The sequence below is a fragment of the Salmo salar genome, chromosome 14 (genome assembly GCF_965601325.2).
Source record: "Salmo salar chromosome 14, fSalSal1, whole genome shotgun sequence".
Lineage (NCBI taxonomy): Eukaryota > Metazoa > Chordata > Actinopteri > Salmoniformes > Salmonidae > Salmo > Salmo salar.
The window spans coordinates 37,378,545-37,398,426 of NC_138304.1; the positions used below are offsets into that span (position 1 = coordinate 37,378,545).

Genomic DNA, 19,882 nt, shown 5'->3' on the forward strand with positions numbered 1-19,882 from the left:
ACCATTGTAAAGTACTCATTTTATTGAAACATGCTAAAGTCAAAGGACTTCAAATCCATACTGGGTTGTAGTTTCCACCACTTCTCTAAATGTACTGTGATGCACACCCTTCAGGCCACCAACAATTAGATGGCTGTGGAGACAGAAAAGACAGCCATCCCTGTAACAGGTTGAAGAATTGTTAGTAACATGCATCTCATTGCCGTTGGGGGATGTTACAGTAAAATGACCGCCAATAACCAGCACACACACACACACACCTGACAAGCAAAGTGTTCCAGACCATTACACCAACCAGTCAACTGAACACAGAACACAATGACAGATGAGTAGGTTACAGGTTCAAGTTCATTTGGCATCAAATCTGATACATTTCTAAATGTAAACTATAGTCTTCAATGCCAAAATCACCAACCTTGTTTTACAGTAGGATATTTTACAAATTCACTGGGGATCCGGGTTTCAGAGTATTCCACTATTGTGAGCGGTCCAAGAACAGAGTTTTGAACCAGGCCCTGGGGTCCTGAGAAAAAAAAAATGAATTACTTCAAGCTGCATTCCCATCAGAAACTCAAGAGTGATCAGCTCAAATGAATATGGAACTAAACAGTTCATTCAGGCTTGAAATGAAGTGCCTCAAAATACCTGAATCCACACCCCTCTTCAACCGAGGCTTGCAACTCGAGTCACAGCACTTGCAGAGGTCACTTTGAGACGGGTCATCCAGCAGCTCCCATCTATGAATAAAAAAAGTTGGCTGTTGCATTGGCACTAACGTCATTATGGTCCAATGTTAAAGAATGTGACCAATACTTACTCTCCAGTCTCTTTAATGTAGTGGCAGGCCTTCTTTTCTATATCAAAAACCTCAGGGTCCCATGCAACAAGCTTACAATGAATATACACCTGGGGTGAAAGAGAACAGTCAAGAGCTACAGTATGAAAACAACCCAGTCATACCGAGAACTTGTGGTCCACTCACTTCCTCGCCTAGGGCAAACTTGAAGGACTGCAGGTAAAGCAGAATAGCAGACGAGTGGTACCTAGGCAGGAACCTGGAGTTCCCCGTCTTCCCATCAGCAAGGCAACTGAAAATGCATTGTGCAATGAGCAGACAAACAGAACTTCCATCCAGCAAATAATCTAACTTTAAAATGTATTCCATACTTTAATGGGATGAATCCCCCCAGTGCACATTTTGGCTTTCGCCCTAGCACTACACTGCAGATTCAAATAATCAAAGCTTGATGACGAGTTGGTCATTTGAGTAGGCTGTGTAGTGCTAGGCAGTCAAAAACCAAAACATGGCCATAGCCAGGTCTGGTACATACCCCTTGTTGGTGATGATGGGGTACACCAGGCTCGCAGACTGCAGTTCTGGTGTTGTGGCCGCCACACACTCCTCCAAGAGCAGCAGCAAGGGCTGATGGTCCTTCTGATCCACTGCTGCCCAGATGGGGATGAAAGAGCCCAGGGGAAACAGGCTGGTCTTAGCCAGACCAGTAAGGTCTTCTACATGCAACAGAGAGGGGAAGGGGCGCAATGCTCATACGTACTGTACAGCCACAGGTTTCAACTAGCTTTGGGCAGTGTCCTCTGCTAGGAATTTCTTTACCAGGTAAGTTGACTGAACATATTCTTACAATAATTGATGTTGTATGAGTCACTCACCATTGAGGAGTGCCATGTGGAAAACCAATCCTCCATGACCCTCAGCACTACCATAGGCAGGGATAAGGAATGGGGGAATCCACCCCTCAGGTCTACAAACAAGGGGGAATGTTTGGTTTAATAATGAAGGTGGCGAAGGCTTAGGAAGATTTGATTCCAACACCATAGCTACAGTACACTACACCCAATAGAGCCCTAAAACGCAACTCAGTTCCACTGCATTTTGTTAGTCATTCCCCTCTAGTCAGGGACTGATTTAGACCTGGGACACCAGGTGTGTGCAATTAATGATAAAGTAGAACCGAAAGACAGCAGGCGCCAGACCTCTTAGGGTAAGAGTTGAGTACCCCTGGCATAGATGGTTACCTTATGTAAACACACTTAATATGGTGACTAATAGCAGCAGGTTTGGGCTTTCGGTCAGGTCTGTAAGTCAGGTTGGTTGAATAGATGTGTTTTTTGCCAGTCACCTAGGGAACAGAAGGAGAAGCATTAGTCGTCACAGGATTCAAAATGGCATACATTGGGTCAAGAGTCAGACATTACCCGTTTCTTGATGGCACAGCCATTGAGGTTGTAGTGGAATGTCGCCATCCCTTCTCCCGTGGGTAGAACAGAAAATGTGGACGGAACACAGTGTCCAAGGAAAAGACGGGCAGCATTTTCAACCAGCTCTGGACTGACCTTCCATGTCACTTTAATGGAGTGTTTCTCACAATCCACATTAAAATCTAAAAATATAAATTTGATAATGTCATCATTCACATCTCAAGGGTCAGCATGCGATAAGTAGCCTATTCAAGTTAACATGGTCTCAGCGCTGCGTAATCATATTATGCGTTCATTATTAGACGTACCTTCATTGGCAGCGCTTGCTGCTACAACAGCCAAAACAATTGCACATTGCCAAAGGAGAGACATGACTGAATGATCTAGGAGTGCCTACAAACTACAAATATTTATGGACCAATTGATCCTAATCATCTTAATTCTGAACACCTGTGAGAGGTCAAGGAGCGATAATTATAGACCTAAAAACTTACCAACGTCATCAGTTTTGGTATTTCCTGGTCTGAAAACATCCTTGAATTTTTATGGGTTTTAAAAGTAAAAATTGTAATAGTCACATCTTTTCCCCATAAAGTAGTCTGCAAAGCGGAACCTATGTCTCACAAAACACGATGGACGGACGGAATAGTGACTTACACAGGAAATAAAGTTGAATCAAAAAGATTGAACAATCTGGTTTGCTCAATTTGACAGTACCACACTAAGTGTGGATTAGGTATTTTTTTACATCGATTTAAAGCGTATTTTATGCGACAGTCAAAATGCTGATCAAGGTTAAGGTAAGACCAGCTATTTAATTGGTGGCCAAGTCCGCTAGTTTACATAATCAAATCAAATCAAATGTATTTATATAGCCCTTCGTACATCAGCTGATATCTCAAAGTGCTGTACAGAAACCCAGCCTAAAACCCCAAACAGCAAGCAATGCATGTGAAAGAGGCACGGTGGCTAGGAAAAACTCCCTAGGAAAAACTCCCTAGAAAGGCCAAAAAACCTAGGAAGAAACCTAGAGAGGAACCAGGCTATGAGGGGTGGCCAGTCCTCTTCTGGCTGTGCCGGGTGGATATTATAACAGAACATGGTCAAGATGTTAAAATGTTCATAAATGACCAGCATGGTCAAATAATAATAATCATAGTAGTTGTCGAGGGTGCAACAAGCACGTCCGGTGAACAGGTCAGGGTTCCATAGCCGCAGGCAGAACAGTTGAAACTGGAGCAGCAGCACGGCCAGGTGGACTGGGGACAGCAAGGAGTCATCATGCCAGGTAGTCCTGAGGCATGGTCCTAGGGCTCAGGTCCTCCGAGAGAAAGAAAGAAAGAAAGAAAGAAAGAAAGAGAGAAAGAGAGAATTAGAGAGAGCATATTTAAATTCACACAGGACACCGGATAAGACAAGAGAAATACTCCAGATGTAACAGACTGACCCTAGCCCCCCGACACATAAACTACTGCAGCATAAATACTGGAGGCTGAGACAGGAGGGATCAGAAGACACTGTGGCCCCATCCGATGATACCCCCGGACAGGGCCAAACAGGCAGGATATAACCCCACCCACTTTGCCAAAGCACAGCCCCCACACCACTAGAGGGATGTCTCCAACCACCAACTTACTGTCCTAAGACAAGGCCGAGTATAGCCCACAAAGATCTCCGCCACGGCACAACCCAAGGGGGGAGGGGGGGGGGGGGGCACCAACCCAGACAGGAAGACCACGTCAGTGACTCAACCCACTCAAGTGACGTACCCCTCCCATGGACGGCATGGAAGAACACCAGTAAGGCAGTGACTCAGCCCCTGTAATAGGGTTAGAGGCAGAGAATTCCAGTGGAGAGAGGGGAACCGGCAAGGCAGAGACAGCAAGGGCGGTTCGTTGCTCCAGCCTTTCCGTTCACCTTCACACCCCTGGGCCAGACTATACTTAATCATAGGACCTACTGAAGAGATGTGTCTTCAGTAAAGACTTAAAGGTTGAGACTGAGTCTACGTCTCTCACATGGGTAGGCAGACCATTCCATAAAAATGGAGCTCTATAGGAGAAAGCCCTACCTCCAGCCGTTTGCTTAGAAATTCTAGGGACAATTAGGAGGCCTGCGTCTTGTGACCGTAGCGTACGTGTGGGTATGTACGGCAGGACCAAATCGGAAAGATAGGTAGGAGCAAGCCCATGTAATGCTTTGTAGGTTAGCAGTAAAACCTTGAAATCAGCCCTTGCCTTAACAGGAAGCCAGTGTAGAGAGGCTAGCACTGGAGTAATATGATACATTTTTTTGGTTCTAGTCAGGATTCTAGCAGCCGTATTTAGCACTAACTGAAGTTTCTTTAGTGCTTTATCCGGGTAGCCGGAAAGTAGAGCATTGCAGTAGTCCAGCCTAGAAGTAACAAAAGCATGGATACATTTTTCTGCATCATTTTTGGACAGAAAGTTTCTGATTTTTGCAATGTTACGTAGATGGAAAAAAGCTGTCCTTGAAACAGTCTTGATATGTTCTTCAAAAGAGAGATCAGGGTCCAGAGTAACGCCGAGGTCCTTCACAGTTTTATTTGAGACGACTGTACAACCATCCAGATTGATTGTCAGATTCAACAGAAGATCTCTTTGTTTCTTGTGACCTAGAACAAGCATCTCTGTTTTGTCCGAGTTTAAAAGTAGAAAGTCTGCAGCCATCCACTTCTTTATGTCTGAAACACAGGCTTCTAGCGAGGGCAATTTTGGGGCTTCACCATGTTTCATTGAAATGTACAGCTGTGTGTCGTCCGCATAGCAGTGAAATGTAACATTATGTTTTCGAATGACATCCCCAAGAGGTAAAATATATAGTGAAAACAATAGTGGTGCTAAAACGGAACCTTGAGGAACACCGACATTTACAATTGATTTGTCAGAGGACAAACCATTCACAGAGACAAACTGATATCTTTCCGACAGATAAGATCTAAACCAGGCCAGAACTTGTCCATGTAGACCAATTTGGGTTTCCAATCTCTCCAAAAGAATGTGGTGATCGATGGTATCAAAAGCAGCACTAAGATCTAGGAGCACGAGGACAGATGCAGAGCCTCGGTCTGACGTCATTAAAAGGTAATTTACCACCTTCACAAGTGCAGTCTCAGTGCTATGATGGGGTCTAAAACCAGACTGAAGCGTTTCGTATACATTGTTTGTCTTCAGGAAGGCAGTGAGTTGCTGCGCAACAGCTTTTTCAAATTTTTTTGAGAGGAATGGAAGATTCGATATAGGCCGATAGTTTTTTATAATTTCTGGGTCAAGATTCGGCTTTTTCAAGAGAGGCTTTATTACTGCCACTTTTAGTGAGCTTGGTACACATCCGGTGGATAGAGAGCCGTTTATTATGTTCAACATAGGAGGGCCAAGCACAGAAAGCAGCTCTTTCAGTAGTTTAGTTGCAATAGGGTCCAGTATGCAGCTTGAAGGTTTAGAGGCCATGATTATTTCCATCATTGTGTCAAGAGATATAGTACTAAAGCACTTTAGTGTCTCCCTTGATCCTAGGTCCTGGCAGGGTTGTGCAGACTCAGGACAACGGAGCTTTGGAGGAATACTCAGATTTAAGGAGGAGTCTGTAATTTGCTTTCTAATGATCATGATCTTTTCCTCAAAGAAGTTCATGAATTCATCACTGCTGAAGTGAGAGCCATCCTCTCTTGGGGAATGCTGCTTTTTAGTTAACTTTGCGACAGTATCAAAAAGAAATTTCGGATTGTTCTTATTTTCCTCAATTAAGTTGGAAAAATAGGATGATCGAGCAGCAGTGAGGGCTCTTCGATACTGCACGGTACTGTCTTTCCAAGCTAGTCGGAAGACTTCCAGTTTGGTGTGGCGCCATTTCCGTTCCAATTTTCTGTAAGCTTGCTTCAGAGCTCGTGTATTTTCTGTATACCAGGGAGCTAGTTTCTTATGACAAATGTTTTTAGTTTTTAGGGGTGCAACTGCATCTAGGGTATTGCGCAAGGTTAAATTGAGTTCCTCGGTTAGGTGGTTAACTGTTTTTTGTCCTCTGACGTCCTTGGGTAGGCAGAGGGAGTCTGGAAGGGCATCAAGGAATCTTTGGGTTGTCTGAGAATTTATAGCACGACAATTACCTCACTCTGGTTAGGAGACACTGGACAAGATGTCACTTCATCTTCAAGTACAGGCATCTGGACATGTGTGACCACCTGTCTCACAGCAGCAGGGTGCTTTGACCTGGTCAACATTTGGGCTTTCATTTCAGACTAATACTTATCTAGACGTTCTTGTATCTCAGCTGCTGTCCACCTATCAGCTTTTTTGAACTTTAAATCTGCAGAAAGAGAAGGATCTGGGCAGTGTTTCACAAACATCATCATTACCTCTCGGCTGGAGTCCTCGGTGCTCCGACCCTGCCTCCTCAAACACTCGTCGGCCACATCTAATGCCTTGTTCAACCGGATCCAGTCCTCCATGGCAATTTTCTCCTAGTACTGGCAAAGTGTTATAAAGATCGGCAAGAGGCATGGATGAATATGTCAACTCACTGAAATGTTGTTTCAGTATATCTATTATCACTTTGGGGTTCTCGTGAGGTTTCAGAGATGTATTGCTGCGGAGTGTTATCTTTATGACGTCTCTAGCTCTCCCCATAAGCTTGGACATGATCTCCTGCGACTGTTCTATGACCGGCACACCCCTCTTTCTCAGGTAAACGTCCATGAGTTCCTCCCATTCATGTACTGAGTACTTGTCAGACCCATCCCCTCTGAAACATAGAGGCTCTCTCACGTCTGACTGCATGACCAAGTTCATACCGAATAAATTAAGGGAGGGTGTGTCAGCGAATGTCTGGCCTGCACTGGAGCTCTGAGCATGTGCGCCGCTATCCTCCTTCCTCTCACCTTCCTTCCTAATTTGAGCTGATATAGACTGTCCTATCTGATGGGCGAGTTGTGTGATAAGATTTCCCAAGTCAGGACTGGCCACCTCTGAACTATCTGAGTGAGTGTCACTAGACATAATTACAGGAGCTGAGGGTGTGTCGTTAGGCACCCGAGTAGAGCAAAACTTTGGTGAATCTACATCTATAGTTCTAGCTGGGGTCTGAGGCAACTCCCTGGAAAACCTCCCTCTCCCAAGAACCAGTTCAAGCTCATCACCGAAGACACGTTCTCCTTTTCCAACAATATAAGTCATATTCACTATCAATATACACAAATAAAATGAAATATGTATGAACAATTTCAAATGAATCAGTTAATCTAAGAGATATACCTAACAAAACATTAGCTTTTTTCCCCCTTGCGTGTATAAGAGATTTCACTTCCAACCTATTTATAGCATAGCAACTCCCGGCGACCAAGCTGGTGTTGATCAACGACGATTCACAATGATCCACGCTGATCTGGGTCACGGCACCAATGTAACCGGTTCTGCACCGGTACCTTTCTGCATTGTGTTCTGGTAAGGTGTAGGTGGAAGATAAGGCTTTGGACACAATTCAGCCGGTTGTCTCTCTTTCAATGACTGCATGGAATGGATACAAATACAAGGCAAAAGTTACTGCTGCAGTCTGGACTCCATACAAGTATATTTGCCTCTCCTCCTCACGCTCTGAGCAAACTGAGGAGTAAGAGCATGGCTCCCGTTGATGACATCACAGCATTAACACAATTTAGAAAAGAAATACAATAAAATAATTCACTCTTGAAAGTAATGTAATACATCTTAAAATAACCTTAAAATAATAAATTAAAATAAATATGAGGGATTTTCGGTGAAATACATAAAGTATATTTTACTCCTGTTACACAGGCAATCAATCACTGATCTGGAAATCATTAGTATGAACTCATTCCAATCTTGCAATGAATTATCAGATACTTATGCTGCATTTGTAACCAAGTGGGAGATGTGAATTTACCAGTTGTGAAGTCGTAACTAGTTGGATGCATTCCCGTGCTTTGAACTCGTTGAGAAATGCCGATTGGCTAATGGCGAACAAGCTGCATAAACAATAAACTAAAAGTACAGCTATCATGCTTGTAAACAAACTATAGTGTTCAAAAACCATATTAATAGATTGCTTTTTATAAGTAATGTTTTGTTGTTGCATTTACCTGAAGAAAATGCAATTATCGAGGTAATTTTCATAGTAGATGACATCAGAGGTCAGCATGTGGGAGCTCAGGATGATAGACAAGTTTCCCACTAGTAATTACCAGTTGGAGGCCCGTTCAAGTGGAATCTTCCCAGTCATATATGGTGAATTACCACTTGGTTAGTGAACACAGCATTAGGTTGCGATCCCTTGCTCAGACAGTACATGCATCAACCAATGAGTGTGTCAGGAACCAGATTGCTATAACATATGTGGTTAGCTGATACTTATCCAGGCGTTGTAAGATCTGGCATGCCTCCGCAAAGACTGGTCAGAGGAACACACCCTTAATCTTGTGCCAATAAAACTGATTGTGGTTTCTATGGCTGCGTTTACACAAGCATCCCAATTCTGATCTTTTGCCCAAAATCTGATCTGATTGAGCAAAAGGCCAATGAGTGGGAAAAGACCAGAATTGGGCTGCCTGTTTACACAAATTCACAAATAATTCTGAAGGTAGAACATCATCCAGCAGGTCTAACTATAAAGTTCCACTGCATTTATTTAGAAATGCCTACTGCTTGCAAAATCATTTTTTTCTGCTATAAAATGTTTTATTTGCAGGACAAGGATTGTCCAGACTTTCAAGAATGCCTGAATTGCTTTGGCTTGCTTTTATGGTTGACTGGATGGATGCAAGTTTCACCGTTCAATTTTTTCAGATCTAGAGGAGTGCAATTATAATATGGCATGAGACAATTATTGCATTCTGTCCATGCTGGCTTTCGAGGGCTACCTGAGACATGAAACAGATAGGTGGCAGTGCATACAGGCTGTCTCAAATGTATTAATTCGCATTTTTAGCAATTTTTTTGAAAACGCACCGTAGCAGGAAATTCAATTGTCGAGACTATTTGTTTATGTCAACTTTCTAAATGTAATTTTTTTAAACAAAAAAAATCACTGGAAAAGTAATGGAATAGCTAGTGATCTCATGGAAGGAAGAAAGCAATACTGCATTTCCAGAGTATTTGAACAGGTACAGAAAGAGACTTAAGCTTGTTTGGAATTGGAACTTTCCCATTTCTTACTCATCGCTTAGAAGTGTTGTAAATTCAACATCAAATCAACTGGGATATAGGGTACTATGGGGCGAGACGCACCCTGGGGTAAGACGTGCCCTCCCCCCTGTAACTCACAACAACAACAACAAAAATCAACAGTTCCTCTGGCTGCCGCTATTCTTGATCAACTACAAATGTCCTCTGTTTCAACATTTTTGAAGTCATTCCATCAAAACAATTGAGTTTAATTATTTATAATTTAGAAAAAGTTGCAGATATATTCCAATGAAGTTAGATACATACATGTAAGGAAGCCTTAAGATAAATCATCCATTTGTTTAAAGAGCAGCATTTTGATTGTTTTTTTAGTAAAGTAGTAATACGTTAGCTTAGTATGTTGAGGGCAGGAATCCGCCTGCCACACCAATGCGGCAAGATATCTCTATGGTTGATCATTTGTTTCTAGCTGTAATTTAGGCACTGGCTAGCCAAGTTAGCTAGCTAGCAACCTCACCAGCAGAAAGTCTGAGGTGAAATAAATGCTAGCCAGCTAGTTAGCATAATATGTCTATCATAGCCAGCTAATCCCCCAGTTAGCAGGAATAGGGGTTAGGGTCAGAATAGGTTCAGTTCTCCACCGTTCCTAAGATAATTCTGGTTTATTTTTAGATGAGTTAACAAGAAAATATCTGATTGTGAGGCTATGGCGAAGAGGCGCTTCGTTGTGCCCTGAATGCTATTGAACATAGGCAGGGCATTAAGGCAGCTGCCCGGGCTTTTAATGTGCCACCCAAAACCCTGAGGTGCCACTGAGACAAGCAGGTCAAATCCCAGGCCACGGCCATTTGGGTGGGTAACCAGTCTTTCATTGGTTCTTTAGAATGAGACCTGGTGTGTCATACCCCAAAAATGGAAAGAGCCCTGGGATGTCCGAAAACTTACTTTTGACCTGGCGGAGAGGATGGGAATCCAAAACACATTGAATAAGGAAAGGCAGTTGGCAGGCATAGACTGGTTTTAACAGTTTTATGTAGCGGCACCCAGGATTAGCCATCCGTATATCCCACAAGCAACCAGTCTGGCTCAAGCTGAAGGCTTCACACCCACCATGACCTCTACCCCTGCCACAACTTCCACCCCACAGGTCTCCAGTGACCTTCCTCCAAATGTTGGTAAGAAAGGGAAACGTCAGCACACATTTGAGGAAATATAGTAGCAGTGTATTTTATTTAACTAGGCAAGTCAGTAGAGAACAAATTCTTATTTACAATGACCACCTACCCCGGCCAAACCCTAACAACGCTGGGCCAAATTGTGCGCCACCCTACGGGACTCCCAATCACGGCCGGTTGAACCAGGGTCTAGTGACGCCTCTCGCACTGAAATGCAGTGCCTTAGACCGCTGCGCCACTCGGGAGCCCATTATAATTGAACCAATAGTCATGAGTTCCTGTTCAAAAGTACCAGGTCTACAAACAGTGGCCATATTGGAGTCGCCCCCCAGGCCAAGGAAAATGCCAAGTCAGCTACAGTCGACATCGTCACCCCACAAGAGGTTCCTGGAGGACAAGGCAAAAAAAAAAAAAAAAAAAAGCAAAGGCAGAACGAAACCCGTGACGCTTGTTCTGTTACCGGATACAGTGCAAATACTGGGCTCATGAGCTATGCTGAAATTTAACTGGGGTGGGATTCATTTGTGACCTGTCAGAGGGGAAATGCCAGTGTTATGAAATGTTTAATCAGTTATATTCCAATGAATGTGCCAAAAATATTAAACTGATGGAAACAGTTTAATCTTGAACTGCTGGGATTTTAAATCTTGCCTTAGTCTAGTTAAACTGAACATAAGCGTTAGAAAGGTACGCATTTTTGCAGGTGATGTATGAAAGGCACTGAAACCAAGGCATAATCTTTGGGGTAAATTCCCCTGATGGGCACTTGCTTAAAAAAATAAAATAATTACATTTGAACTAAAATGTAAACTGCTGCCATTTTCCTGGATTGTTACCTAAGCATGGCCATCAGCCACCTACAAGCTCTAAACTTGGCTTGTGTCAATTTGATCTTGGGGTGGGCTACTGCTGAAAAAGTATAGCCAACAATAACCAGGTTCACTTATGACAATCTTTCAAATAGCTTTACCATTGCATGAACACCTGCTGTGACTATCATTAGCAAACTAATTATGCCAAGAGAAGAAAGTGTTACAGTTCAAGAGTAAAAAGGACACTGGGTAGTCCAGAACAAAGTCGCAAAACACTGAGCACTCACATTGTGATCATCTTCTTACAACCAGATGGTCACCTCTTGGCTATTTTGTGTAGATACCGGCTCCGCACTACTGGATTTAGGGTACAGCTCATCAGGATCATAGCATTTTGACAACCATTAGAGACAAAAACCATTGTAAAGTACTCATTTTATTGAAACATGCTAAAGTCAAAGGACTTCAAATCCATACTGGGTTGTAGTTTCCACCACTTCTCTAAATGTACTGTGATGCACACCCTTCAGGCCACCAACAATTAGATGGCTGTGGAGACAGAAAAGACAGCCATCCCTGTAACAGGTTGAAGAATTGTTAGTAACATGCATCTCATTGCCGTTGGGGGATGTTACAGTAAAATGACCGCCAATAACCAGCACACACACACACACACCTGACAAGCAAAGTGTTCCAGACCATTACACCAACCAGTCAACTGAACACAGAACACAATGACAGATGAGTAGGTTACAGGTTCAAGTTCATTTGGCATCAAATCTGATACATTTCTAAATGTAAACTATAGTCTTCAATGCCAAAATCACCAACCTTGTTTTACAGTAGGATATTTTACAAATTCACTGGGGATCCGGGTTTCAGAGTATTCCACTATTGTGAGCGGTCCAAGAACAGAGTTTTGAACCAGGCCCTGGGGTCCTGAGAAAAAAAAAATGAATTACTTCAAGCTGCATTCCCATCAGAAACTCAAGAGTGATCAGCTCAAATGAATATGGAACTAAACAGTTCATTCAGGCTTGAAATGAAGTGCCTCAAAATACCTGAATCCACACCCCTCTTCAACCGAGGCTTGCAACTCGAGTCACAGCACTTGCAGAGGTCACTTTGAGACGGGTCATCCAGCAGCTCCCATCTATGAATAAAAAAAGTTGGCTGTTGCATTGGCACTAACGTCATTATGGTCCAATGTTAAAGAATGTGACCAATACTTACTCTCCAGTCTCTTTAATGTAGTGGCAGGCCTTCTTTTCTATATCAAAAACCTCAGGGTCCCATGCAACAAGCTTACAATGAATATACACCTGGGGTGAAAGAGAACAGTCAAGAGCTACAGTATGAAAACAACCCAGTCATACCGAGAACTTGTGGTCCACTCACTTCCTCGCCTAGGGCAAACTTGAAGGACTGCAGGTAAAGCAGAATAGCAGACGAGTGGTACCTAGGCAGGAACCTGGAGTTCCCCGTCTTCCCATCAGCAAGGCAACTGAAAATGCATTGTGCAATGAGCAGACAAACAGAACTTCCATCCAGCAAATAATCTAACTTTAAAATGTATTCCATACTTTAATGGGATGAATCCCCCCAGTGCACATTTTGGCTTTCGCCCTAGCACTACACTGCAGATTCAAATAATCAAAGCTTGATGACGAGTTGGTCATTTGAGTAGGCTGTGTAGTGCTAGGCAGTCAAAAACCAAAACATGGCCATAGCCAGGTCTGGTACATACCCCTTGTTGGTGATGATGGGGTACACCAGGCTCGCAGACTGCAGTTCTGGTGTTGTGGCCGCCACACACTCCTCCAAGAGCAGCAGCAAGGGCTGATGGTCCTTCTGATCCACTGCTGCCCAGATGGGGATGAAAGAGCCCAGGGGAAACAGGCTGGTCTTAGCCAGACCAGTAAGGTCTTCTACATGCAACAGAGAGGGGAAGGGGCGCAATGCTCATACGTACTGTACAGCCACAGGTTTCAACTAGCTTTGGGCAGTGTCCTCTGCTAGGAATTTCTTTACCAGGTAAGTTGACTGAACATATTCTTACAATAATTGATGTTGTATGAGTCACTCACCATTGAGGAGTGCCATGTGGAAAACCAATCCTCCATGACCCTCAGCACTACCATAGGCAGGGATAAGGAATGGGGGAATCCACCCCTCAGGTCTACAAACAAGGGGGAATGTTTGGTTTAATAATGAAGGTGGCGAAGGCTTAGGAAGATTTGATTCCAACACCATAGCTACAGTACACTACACCCAATAGAGCCCTAAAACGCAACTCAGTTCCACTGCATTTTGTTAGTCATTCCCCTCTAGTCAGGGACTGATTTAGACCTGGGACACCAGGTGTGTGCAATTAATGATAAAGTAGAACCGAAAGACAGCAGGCGCCAGACCTCTTAGGGTAAGAGTTGAGTACCCCTGGCATAGATGGTTACCTTATGTAAACACACTTAATATGGTGACTAATAGCAGCAGGTTTGGGCTTTCGGTCAGGTCTGTAAGTCAGGTTGGTTGAATAGATGTGTTTTTTGCCAGTCACCTAGGGAACAGAAGGAGAAGCATTAGTCGTCACAGGATTCAAAATGGCATACATTGGGTCAAGAGTCAGACATTACCCGTTTCTTGATGGCACAGCCATTGAGGTTGTAGTGGAATGTCGCCATCCCTTCTCCCGTGGGTAGAACAGAAAATGTGGACGGAACACAGTGTCCAAGGAAAAGACGGGCAGCATTTTCAACCAGCTCTGGACTGACCTTCCATGTCACTTTAATGGAGTGTTTCTCACAATCCACATTAAAATCTAAAAATATAAATTTGATAATGTCATCATTCACATCTCAAGGGTCAGCATGCGATAAGTAGCCTATTCAAGTTAACATGGTCTCAGCGCTGCGTAATCATATTATGCGTTCATTATTAGACGTACCTTCATTGGCAGCGCTTGCTGCTACAACAGCCAAAACAATTGCACATTGCCAAAGGAGAGACATGACTGAATGATCTAGGAGTGCCTACAAACTACAAATATTTATGGACCAATTGATCCTAATCATCTTAATTCTGAACACCTGTGAGAGGTCAAGGAGCGATAATTATAGACCTAAAAACTTACCAACGTCATCAGTTTTGGTATTTCCTGGTCTGAAAACATCCTTGAATTTTTATGGGTTTTAAAAGTAAAAATTGTAATAGTCACATCTTTTCCCCATAAAGTAGTCTGCAAAGCGGAACCTATGTCTCACAAAACACGATGGACGGACGGAATAGTGACTTACACAGGAAATAAAGTTGAATCAAAAAGATTGAACAATCTGGTTTGCTCAATTTGACAGTACCACACTAAGTGTGGATTAGGTATTTTTTTACATCGATTTAAAGCGTATTTTATGCGACAGTCAAAATGCTGATCAAGGTTAAGGTAAGACCAGCTATTTAATTGGTGGCCAAGTCCGCTAGTTTACATAATCAAATCAAATCAAATGTATTTATATAGCCCTTCGTACATCAGCTGATATCTCAAAGTGCTGTACAGAAACCCAGCCTAAAACCCCAAACAGCAAGCAATGCATGTGAAAGAGGCACGGTGGCTAGGAAAAACTCCCTAGGAAAAACTCCCTAGAAAGGCCAAAAAACCTAGGAAGAAACCTAGAGAGGAACCAGGCTATGAGGGGTGGCCAGTCCTCTTCTGGCTGTGCCGGGTGGATATTATAACAGAACATGGTCAAGATGTTAAAATGTTCATAAATGACCAGCATGGTCAAATAATAATAATCATAGTAGTTGTCGAGGGTGCAACAAGCACGTCCGGTGAACAGGTCAGGGTTCCATAGCCGCAGGCAGAACAGTTGAAACTGGAGCAGCAGCACGGCCAGGTGGACTGGGGACAGCAAGGAGTCATCATGCCAGGTAGTCCTGAGGCATGGTCCTAGGGCTCAGGTCCTCCGAGAGAAAGAAAGAAAGAAAGAAAGAAAGAAAGAGAGAAAGAGAGAATTAGAGAGAGCATATTTAAATTCACACAGGACACCGGATAAGACAAGAGAAATACTCCAGATGTAACAGACTGACCCTAGCCCCCCGACACATAAACTACTGCAGCATAAATACTGGAGGCTGAGACAGGAGGGATCAGAAGACACTGTGGCCCCATCCGATGATACCCCCGGACAGGGCCAAACAGGCAGGATATAACCCCACCCACTTTGCCAAAGCACAGCCCCCACACCACTAGAGGGATGTCTCCAACCACCAACTTACTGTCCTAAGACAAGGCCGAGTATAGCCCACAAAGATCTCCGCCACGGCACAACCCAAGGGGGGAGGGGGGGGGGGGGCACCAACCCAGACAGGAAGACCACGTCAGTGACTCAACCCACTCAAGTGACGTACCCCTCCCATGGACGGCATGGAAGAACACCAGTAAGGCAGTGACTCAGCCCCTGTAATAGGGTTAGAGGCAGAGAATTCCAGTGGAGAGAGGGGAACCGGCAAGGCAGAGACAGCAAGGGCGGTTCGTTGCTCCAGCCTTTCCGTTCACCTTCACACCCCTGGGCCAGACTATACTTAATCATAGGACCTACTGAAGAGATGTGTCTTCAGTAAAGACTTAAAGGTTGAGACTGAGTCTACGTCTCTCACATGGGTAGGCAGACCATTCCATAAAAATGGAGCTCTATAGGAGAAAGCCCTACCTCCAGCCGTTTGCTTAGAAATTCTAGGGACAATTAGGAGGCCTGCGTCTTGTGACCGTAGCGTACGTGTGGGTATGTACGGCAGGACCAAATCGGAAAGATAGGTAGGAGCAAGCCCATGTAATGCTTTGTAGGTTAGCAGTAAAACCTTGAAATCAGCCCTTGCCTTAACAGGAAGCCAGTGTAGAGAGGCTAGCACTGGAGTAATATGATACATTTTTTTGGTTCTAGTCAGGATTCTAGCAGCCGTATTTAGCACTAACTGAAGTTTCTTTAGTGCTTTATCCGGGTAGCCGGAAAGTAGAGCATTGCAGTAGTCCAGCCTAGAAGTAACAAAAGCATGGATACATTTTTCTGCATCATTTTTGGACAGAAAGTTTCTGATTTTTGCAATGTTACGTAGATGGAAAAAAGCTGTCCTTGAAACAGTCTTGATATGTTCTTCAAAAGAGAGATCAGGGTCCAGAGTAACGCCGAGGTCCTTCACAGTTTTATTTGAGACGACTGTACAACCATCCAGATTGATTGTCAGATTCAACAGAAGATCTCTTTGTTTCTTGGGACCTAGAACAAGCATCTCTGTTTTGTCCGAGTTTAAAAGTAGAAAGTCTGCAGCCATCCACTTCTTTATGTCTGAAACACAGGCTTCTAGCGAGGGCAATTTTGGGGCTTCACCATGTTTCATTGAAATGTACAGCTGTGTGTCGTCCGCATAGCAGTGAAATGTAACATTATGTTTTCGAATGACATCCCCAAGAGGTAAAATATATAGTGAAAACAATAGTGGTGCTAAAACGGAACCTTGAGGAACACCGACATTTACAATTGATTTGTCAGAGGACAAACCATTCACAGAGACAAACTGATATCTTTCCGACAGATAAGATCTAAACCAGGCCAGAACTTGTCCATGTAGACCAATTTGGGTTTCCAATCTCTCCAAAAGAATGTGGTGATCGATGGTATCAAAAGCAGCACTAAGATCTAGGAGCACGAGGACAGATGCAGAGCCTCGGTCTGACGTCATTAAAAGGTAATTTACCACCTTCACAAGTGCAGTCTCAGTGCTATGATGGGGTCTAAAACCAGACTGAAGCGTTTCGTATACATTGTTTGTCTTCAGGAAGGCAGTGAGTTGCTGCGCAACAGCTTTTTCAAATTTTTTTGAGAGGAATGGAAGATTCGATATAGGCCGATAGTTTTTTATAATTTCTGGGTCAAGATTCGGCTTTTTCAAGAGAGGCTTTATTACTGCCACTTTTAGTGAGCTTGGTACACATCCGGTGGATAGAGAGCCGTTTATTATGTTCAACATAGGAGGGCCAAGCACAGAAAGCAGCTCTTTCAGTAGTTTAGTTGCAATAGGGTCCAGTATGCAGCTTGAAGGTTTAGAGGCCATGATTATTTCCATCATTGTGTCAAGAGATATAGTACTAAAGCACTTTAGTGTCTCCCTTGATCCTAGGTCCTGGCAGGGTTGTGCAGACTCAGGACAACGGAGCTTTGGAGGAATACTCAGATTTAAGGAGGAGTCTGTAATTTGCTTTCTAATGATCATGATCTTTTCCTCAAAGAAGTTCATGAATTCATCACTGCTGAAGTGAGAGCCATCCTCTCTTGGGGAATGCTGCTTTTTAGTTAACTTTGCGACAGTATCAAAAAGAAATTTCGGATTGTTCTTATTTTCCTCAATTAAGTTGGAAAAATAGGATGATCGAGCAGCAGTGAGGGCTCTTCGATACTGCACGGTACTGTCTTTCCAAGCTAGTCGGAAGACTTCCAGTTTGGTGTGGCGCCATTTCCGTTCCAATTTTCTGTAAGCTTGCTTCAGAGCTCGTGTATTTTCTGTATACCAGGGAGCTAGTTTCTTATGACAAATGTTTTTAGTTTTTAGGGGTGCAACTGCATCTAGGGTATTGCGCAAGGTTAAATTGAGTTCCTCGGTTAGGTGGTTAACTGTTTTTTGTCCTCTGACGTCCTTGGGTAGGCAGAGGGAGTCTGGAAGGGCATCAAGGAATCTTTGGGTTGTCTGAGAATTTATAGCACGACAATTACCTCACTCTGGTTAGGAGACACTGGACAAGATGTCACTTCATCTTCAAGTACAGGCATCTGGACATGTGTGACCACCTGTCTCACAGCAGCAGGGTGCTTTGACCTGGTCAACATTTGGGCTTTCATTTCAGACTAATACTTATCTAGACGTTCTTGTATCTCAGCTGCTGTCCACCTATCAGCTTTTTTGAACTTTAAATCTGCAGAAAGAGAAGGATCTGGGCAGTGTTTCACAAACATCATCATTACCTCTCGGCTGGAGTCCTCGGTGCTCCGACCCTGCCTCCTCAAACACTCGTCGGCCACATCTAATGCCTTGTTCAACCGGATCCAGTCCTCCATGGCAATTTTCTCCTAGTACTGGCAAAGTGTTATAAAGATCGGCAAGAGGCATGGATGAATATGTCAACTCACTGAAATGTTGTTTCAGTATATCTATTATCACTTTGGGGTTCTCGTGAGGTTTCAGAGATGTATTGCTGCGGAGTGTTATCTTTATGACGTCTCTAGCTCTCCCCATAAGCTTGGACATGATCTCCTGCGACTGTTCTATGACCGGCACACCCCTCTTTCTCAGGTAAACGTCCATGAGTTCCTCCCATTCATGTACTGAGTACTTGTCAGACCCATCCCCTCTGAAACATAGAGGCTCTCTCACGTCTGACTGCATGACCAAGTTCATACCGAATAAATTAAGGGAGGGTGTGTCAGCGAATGTCTGGCCTGCACTGGAGCTCTGAGCATGTGCGCCGCTATCCTCCTTCCTCTCACCTTCCTTCCTAATTTGAGCTGATATAGACTGTCCTATCTGATGGGCGAGTTGTGTGATAAGATTTCCCAAGTCAGGACTGGCCACCTCTGAACTATCTGAGTGAGTGTCACTAGACATAATTACAGGAGCTGAGGGTGTGTCGTTAGGCACCCGAGTAGAGCAAAACTTTGGTGAATCTACATCTATAGTTCTAGCTGGGGTCTGAGGCAACTCCCTGGAAAACCTCCCTCTCCCAAGAACCAGTTCAAGCTCATCACCGAAGACACGTTCTCCTTTTCCAACAATATAAGTCATATTCACTATCAATATACACAAATAAAATGAAATATGTATGAACAATTTCAAATGAATCAGTTAATCTAAGAGATATACCTAACAAAACATTAGCTTTTTTCCCCCTTGCGTGTATAAGAGATTTCACTTCCAACCTATTTATAGCATAGCAACTCCCGGCGACCAAGCTGGTGTTGATCAACGACGATTCACAATGATCCACGCTGATCTGGGTCACGGCACCAATGTAACCGGTTCTGCACCGGTACCTTTCTGCATTGTGTTCTGGTAAGGTGTAGGTGGAAGATAAGGCTTTGGACACAATTCAGCCGGTTGTCTCTCTTTCAATGACTGCATGGAATGGATACAAATACAAGGCAAAAGTTACTGCTGCAGTCTGGACTCCATACAAGTATATTTGCCTCTCCTCCTCACGCTCTGAGCAAACTGAGGAGTAAGAGCATGGCTCCCGTTGATGACATCACAGCATTAACACAATTTAGAAAAGAAATACAATAAAATAATTCACTCTTGAAAGTAATGTAATACATCTTAAAATAACCTTAAAATAATAAATTAAAATAAATATGAGGGATTTTCGGTGAAATACATAAAGTATATTTTACTCCTGTTACACAGGCAATCAATCACTGATCTGGAAATCATTAGTATGAACTCATTCCAATCTTGCAATGAATTATCAGATACTTAT

The 19,882-nt window shown here is 43.5% G+C and overlaps 2 protein-coding genes across 2 annotated transcripts; both read right to left on the reverse strand.

Annotated features, from left to right (window-relative positions):
* LOC106598348 (zona pellucida sperm-binding protein 3-like) lies at positions 1 to 2,634 on the reverse strand. The gene is made up of 11 exons (XM_014189392.3): positions 2,529 to 2,634; positions 2,218 to 2,402; positions 2,038 to 2,141; positions 1,672 to 1,763; positions 1,332 to 1,512; positions 983 to 1,088; positions 818 to 906; positions 646 to 737; positions 416 to 523; positions 261 to 302; positions 1 to 160 (listed from the first exon to the last, which is right to left on the reverse strand). Exons 1-10 carry the CDS (start codon positions 2,590 to 2,592, stop codon positions 286 to 288), a joined length of 1,038 nt encoding a protein of 345 aa, XP_014044867.2. The 5' UTR covers positions 2,593 to 2,634; the 3' UTR covers positions 1 to 160; positions 261 to 285.
* Positions 2,635 to 11,780: 9,146 nt separating this feature from the next.
* LOC106569435 (zona pellucida sperm-binding protein 3-like) lies at positions 11,781 to 14,414 on the reverse strand. Its single transcript, XM_045694282.2, has 11 exons — positions 14,309 to 14,414; positions 13,998 to 14,182; positions 13,818 to 13,921; positions 13,452 to 13,543; positions 13,112 to 13,292; positions 12,763 to 12,868; positions 12,598 to 12,686; positions 12,426 to 12,517; positions 12,196 to 12,303; positions 12,041 to 12,082; positions 11,781 to 11,940 (listed from the first exon to the last, which is right to left on the reverse strand). The coding sequence occupies exons 1-10, from the start codon at positions 14,370 to 14,372 to the stop codon at positions 12,066 to 12,068; spliced, it is 1,038 nt and encodes a 345-aa protein (XP_045550238.1). The 5' UTR covers positions 14,373 to 14,414; the 3' UTR covers positions 11,781 to 11,940; positions 12,041 to 12,065.
* Between the last annotated feature and the right edge of the window lie 5,468 nt (positions 14,415 to 19,882).

Bases quoted from the DNA above. Each gene is read 5' to 3' on its own strand.
- LOC106598348 (XM_014189392.3), bottom strand. From the start codon at position 2,592: ATGTCTCTCCTTTGGCAATGTGCAATTGTTTTGGCTGTTGTAGCAGCA. The intron at 1,089-1,331 runs GTATGTACCAGA...ATGCATTTTCAG, and splicing joins CCCATCATCACCAACAAGGG to TTGCCTTGCTGATGGGAAGA. The intron at 907-982 runs GTGAGTGGACCA...CTTTCACCCCAG, and splicing joins AGTTTGCCCTAGGCGAGGAA to GTGTATATTCATTGTAAGCT.
- LOC106569435 (XM_045694282.2), bottom strand. From the start codon at position 14,372: ATGTCTCTCCTTTGGCAATGTGCAATTGTTTTGGCTGTTGTAGCAGCA. The intron at 14,183-14,308 runs GTACGTCTAATA...TTATATTTTTAG, and splicing joins AGCAAGCGCTGCCAATGAAG to ATTTTAATGTGGATTGTGAG. The intron at 13,293-13,451 runs GTGAGTGACTCA...TGTTGCATGTAG, and splicing joins CCACATGGCACTCCTCAATG to AAGACCTTACTGGTCTGGCT.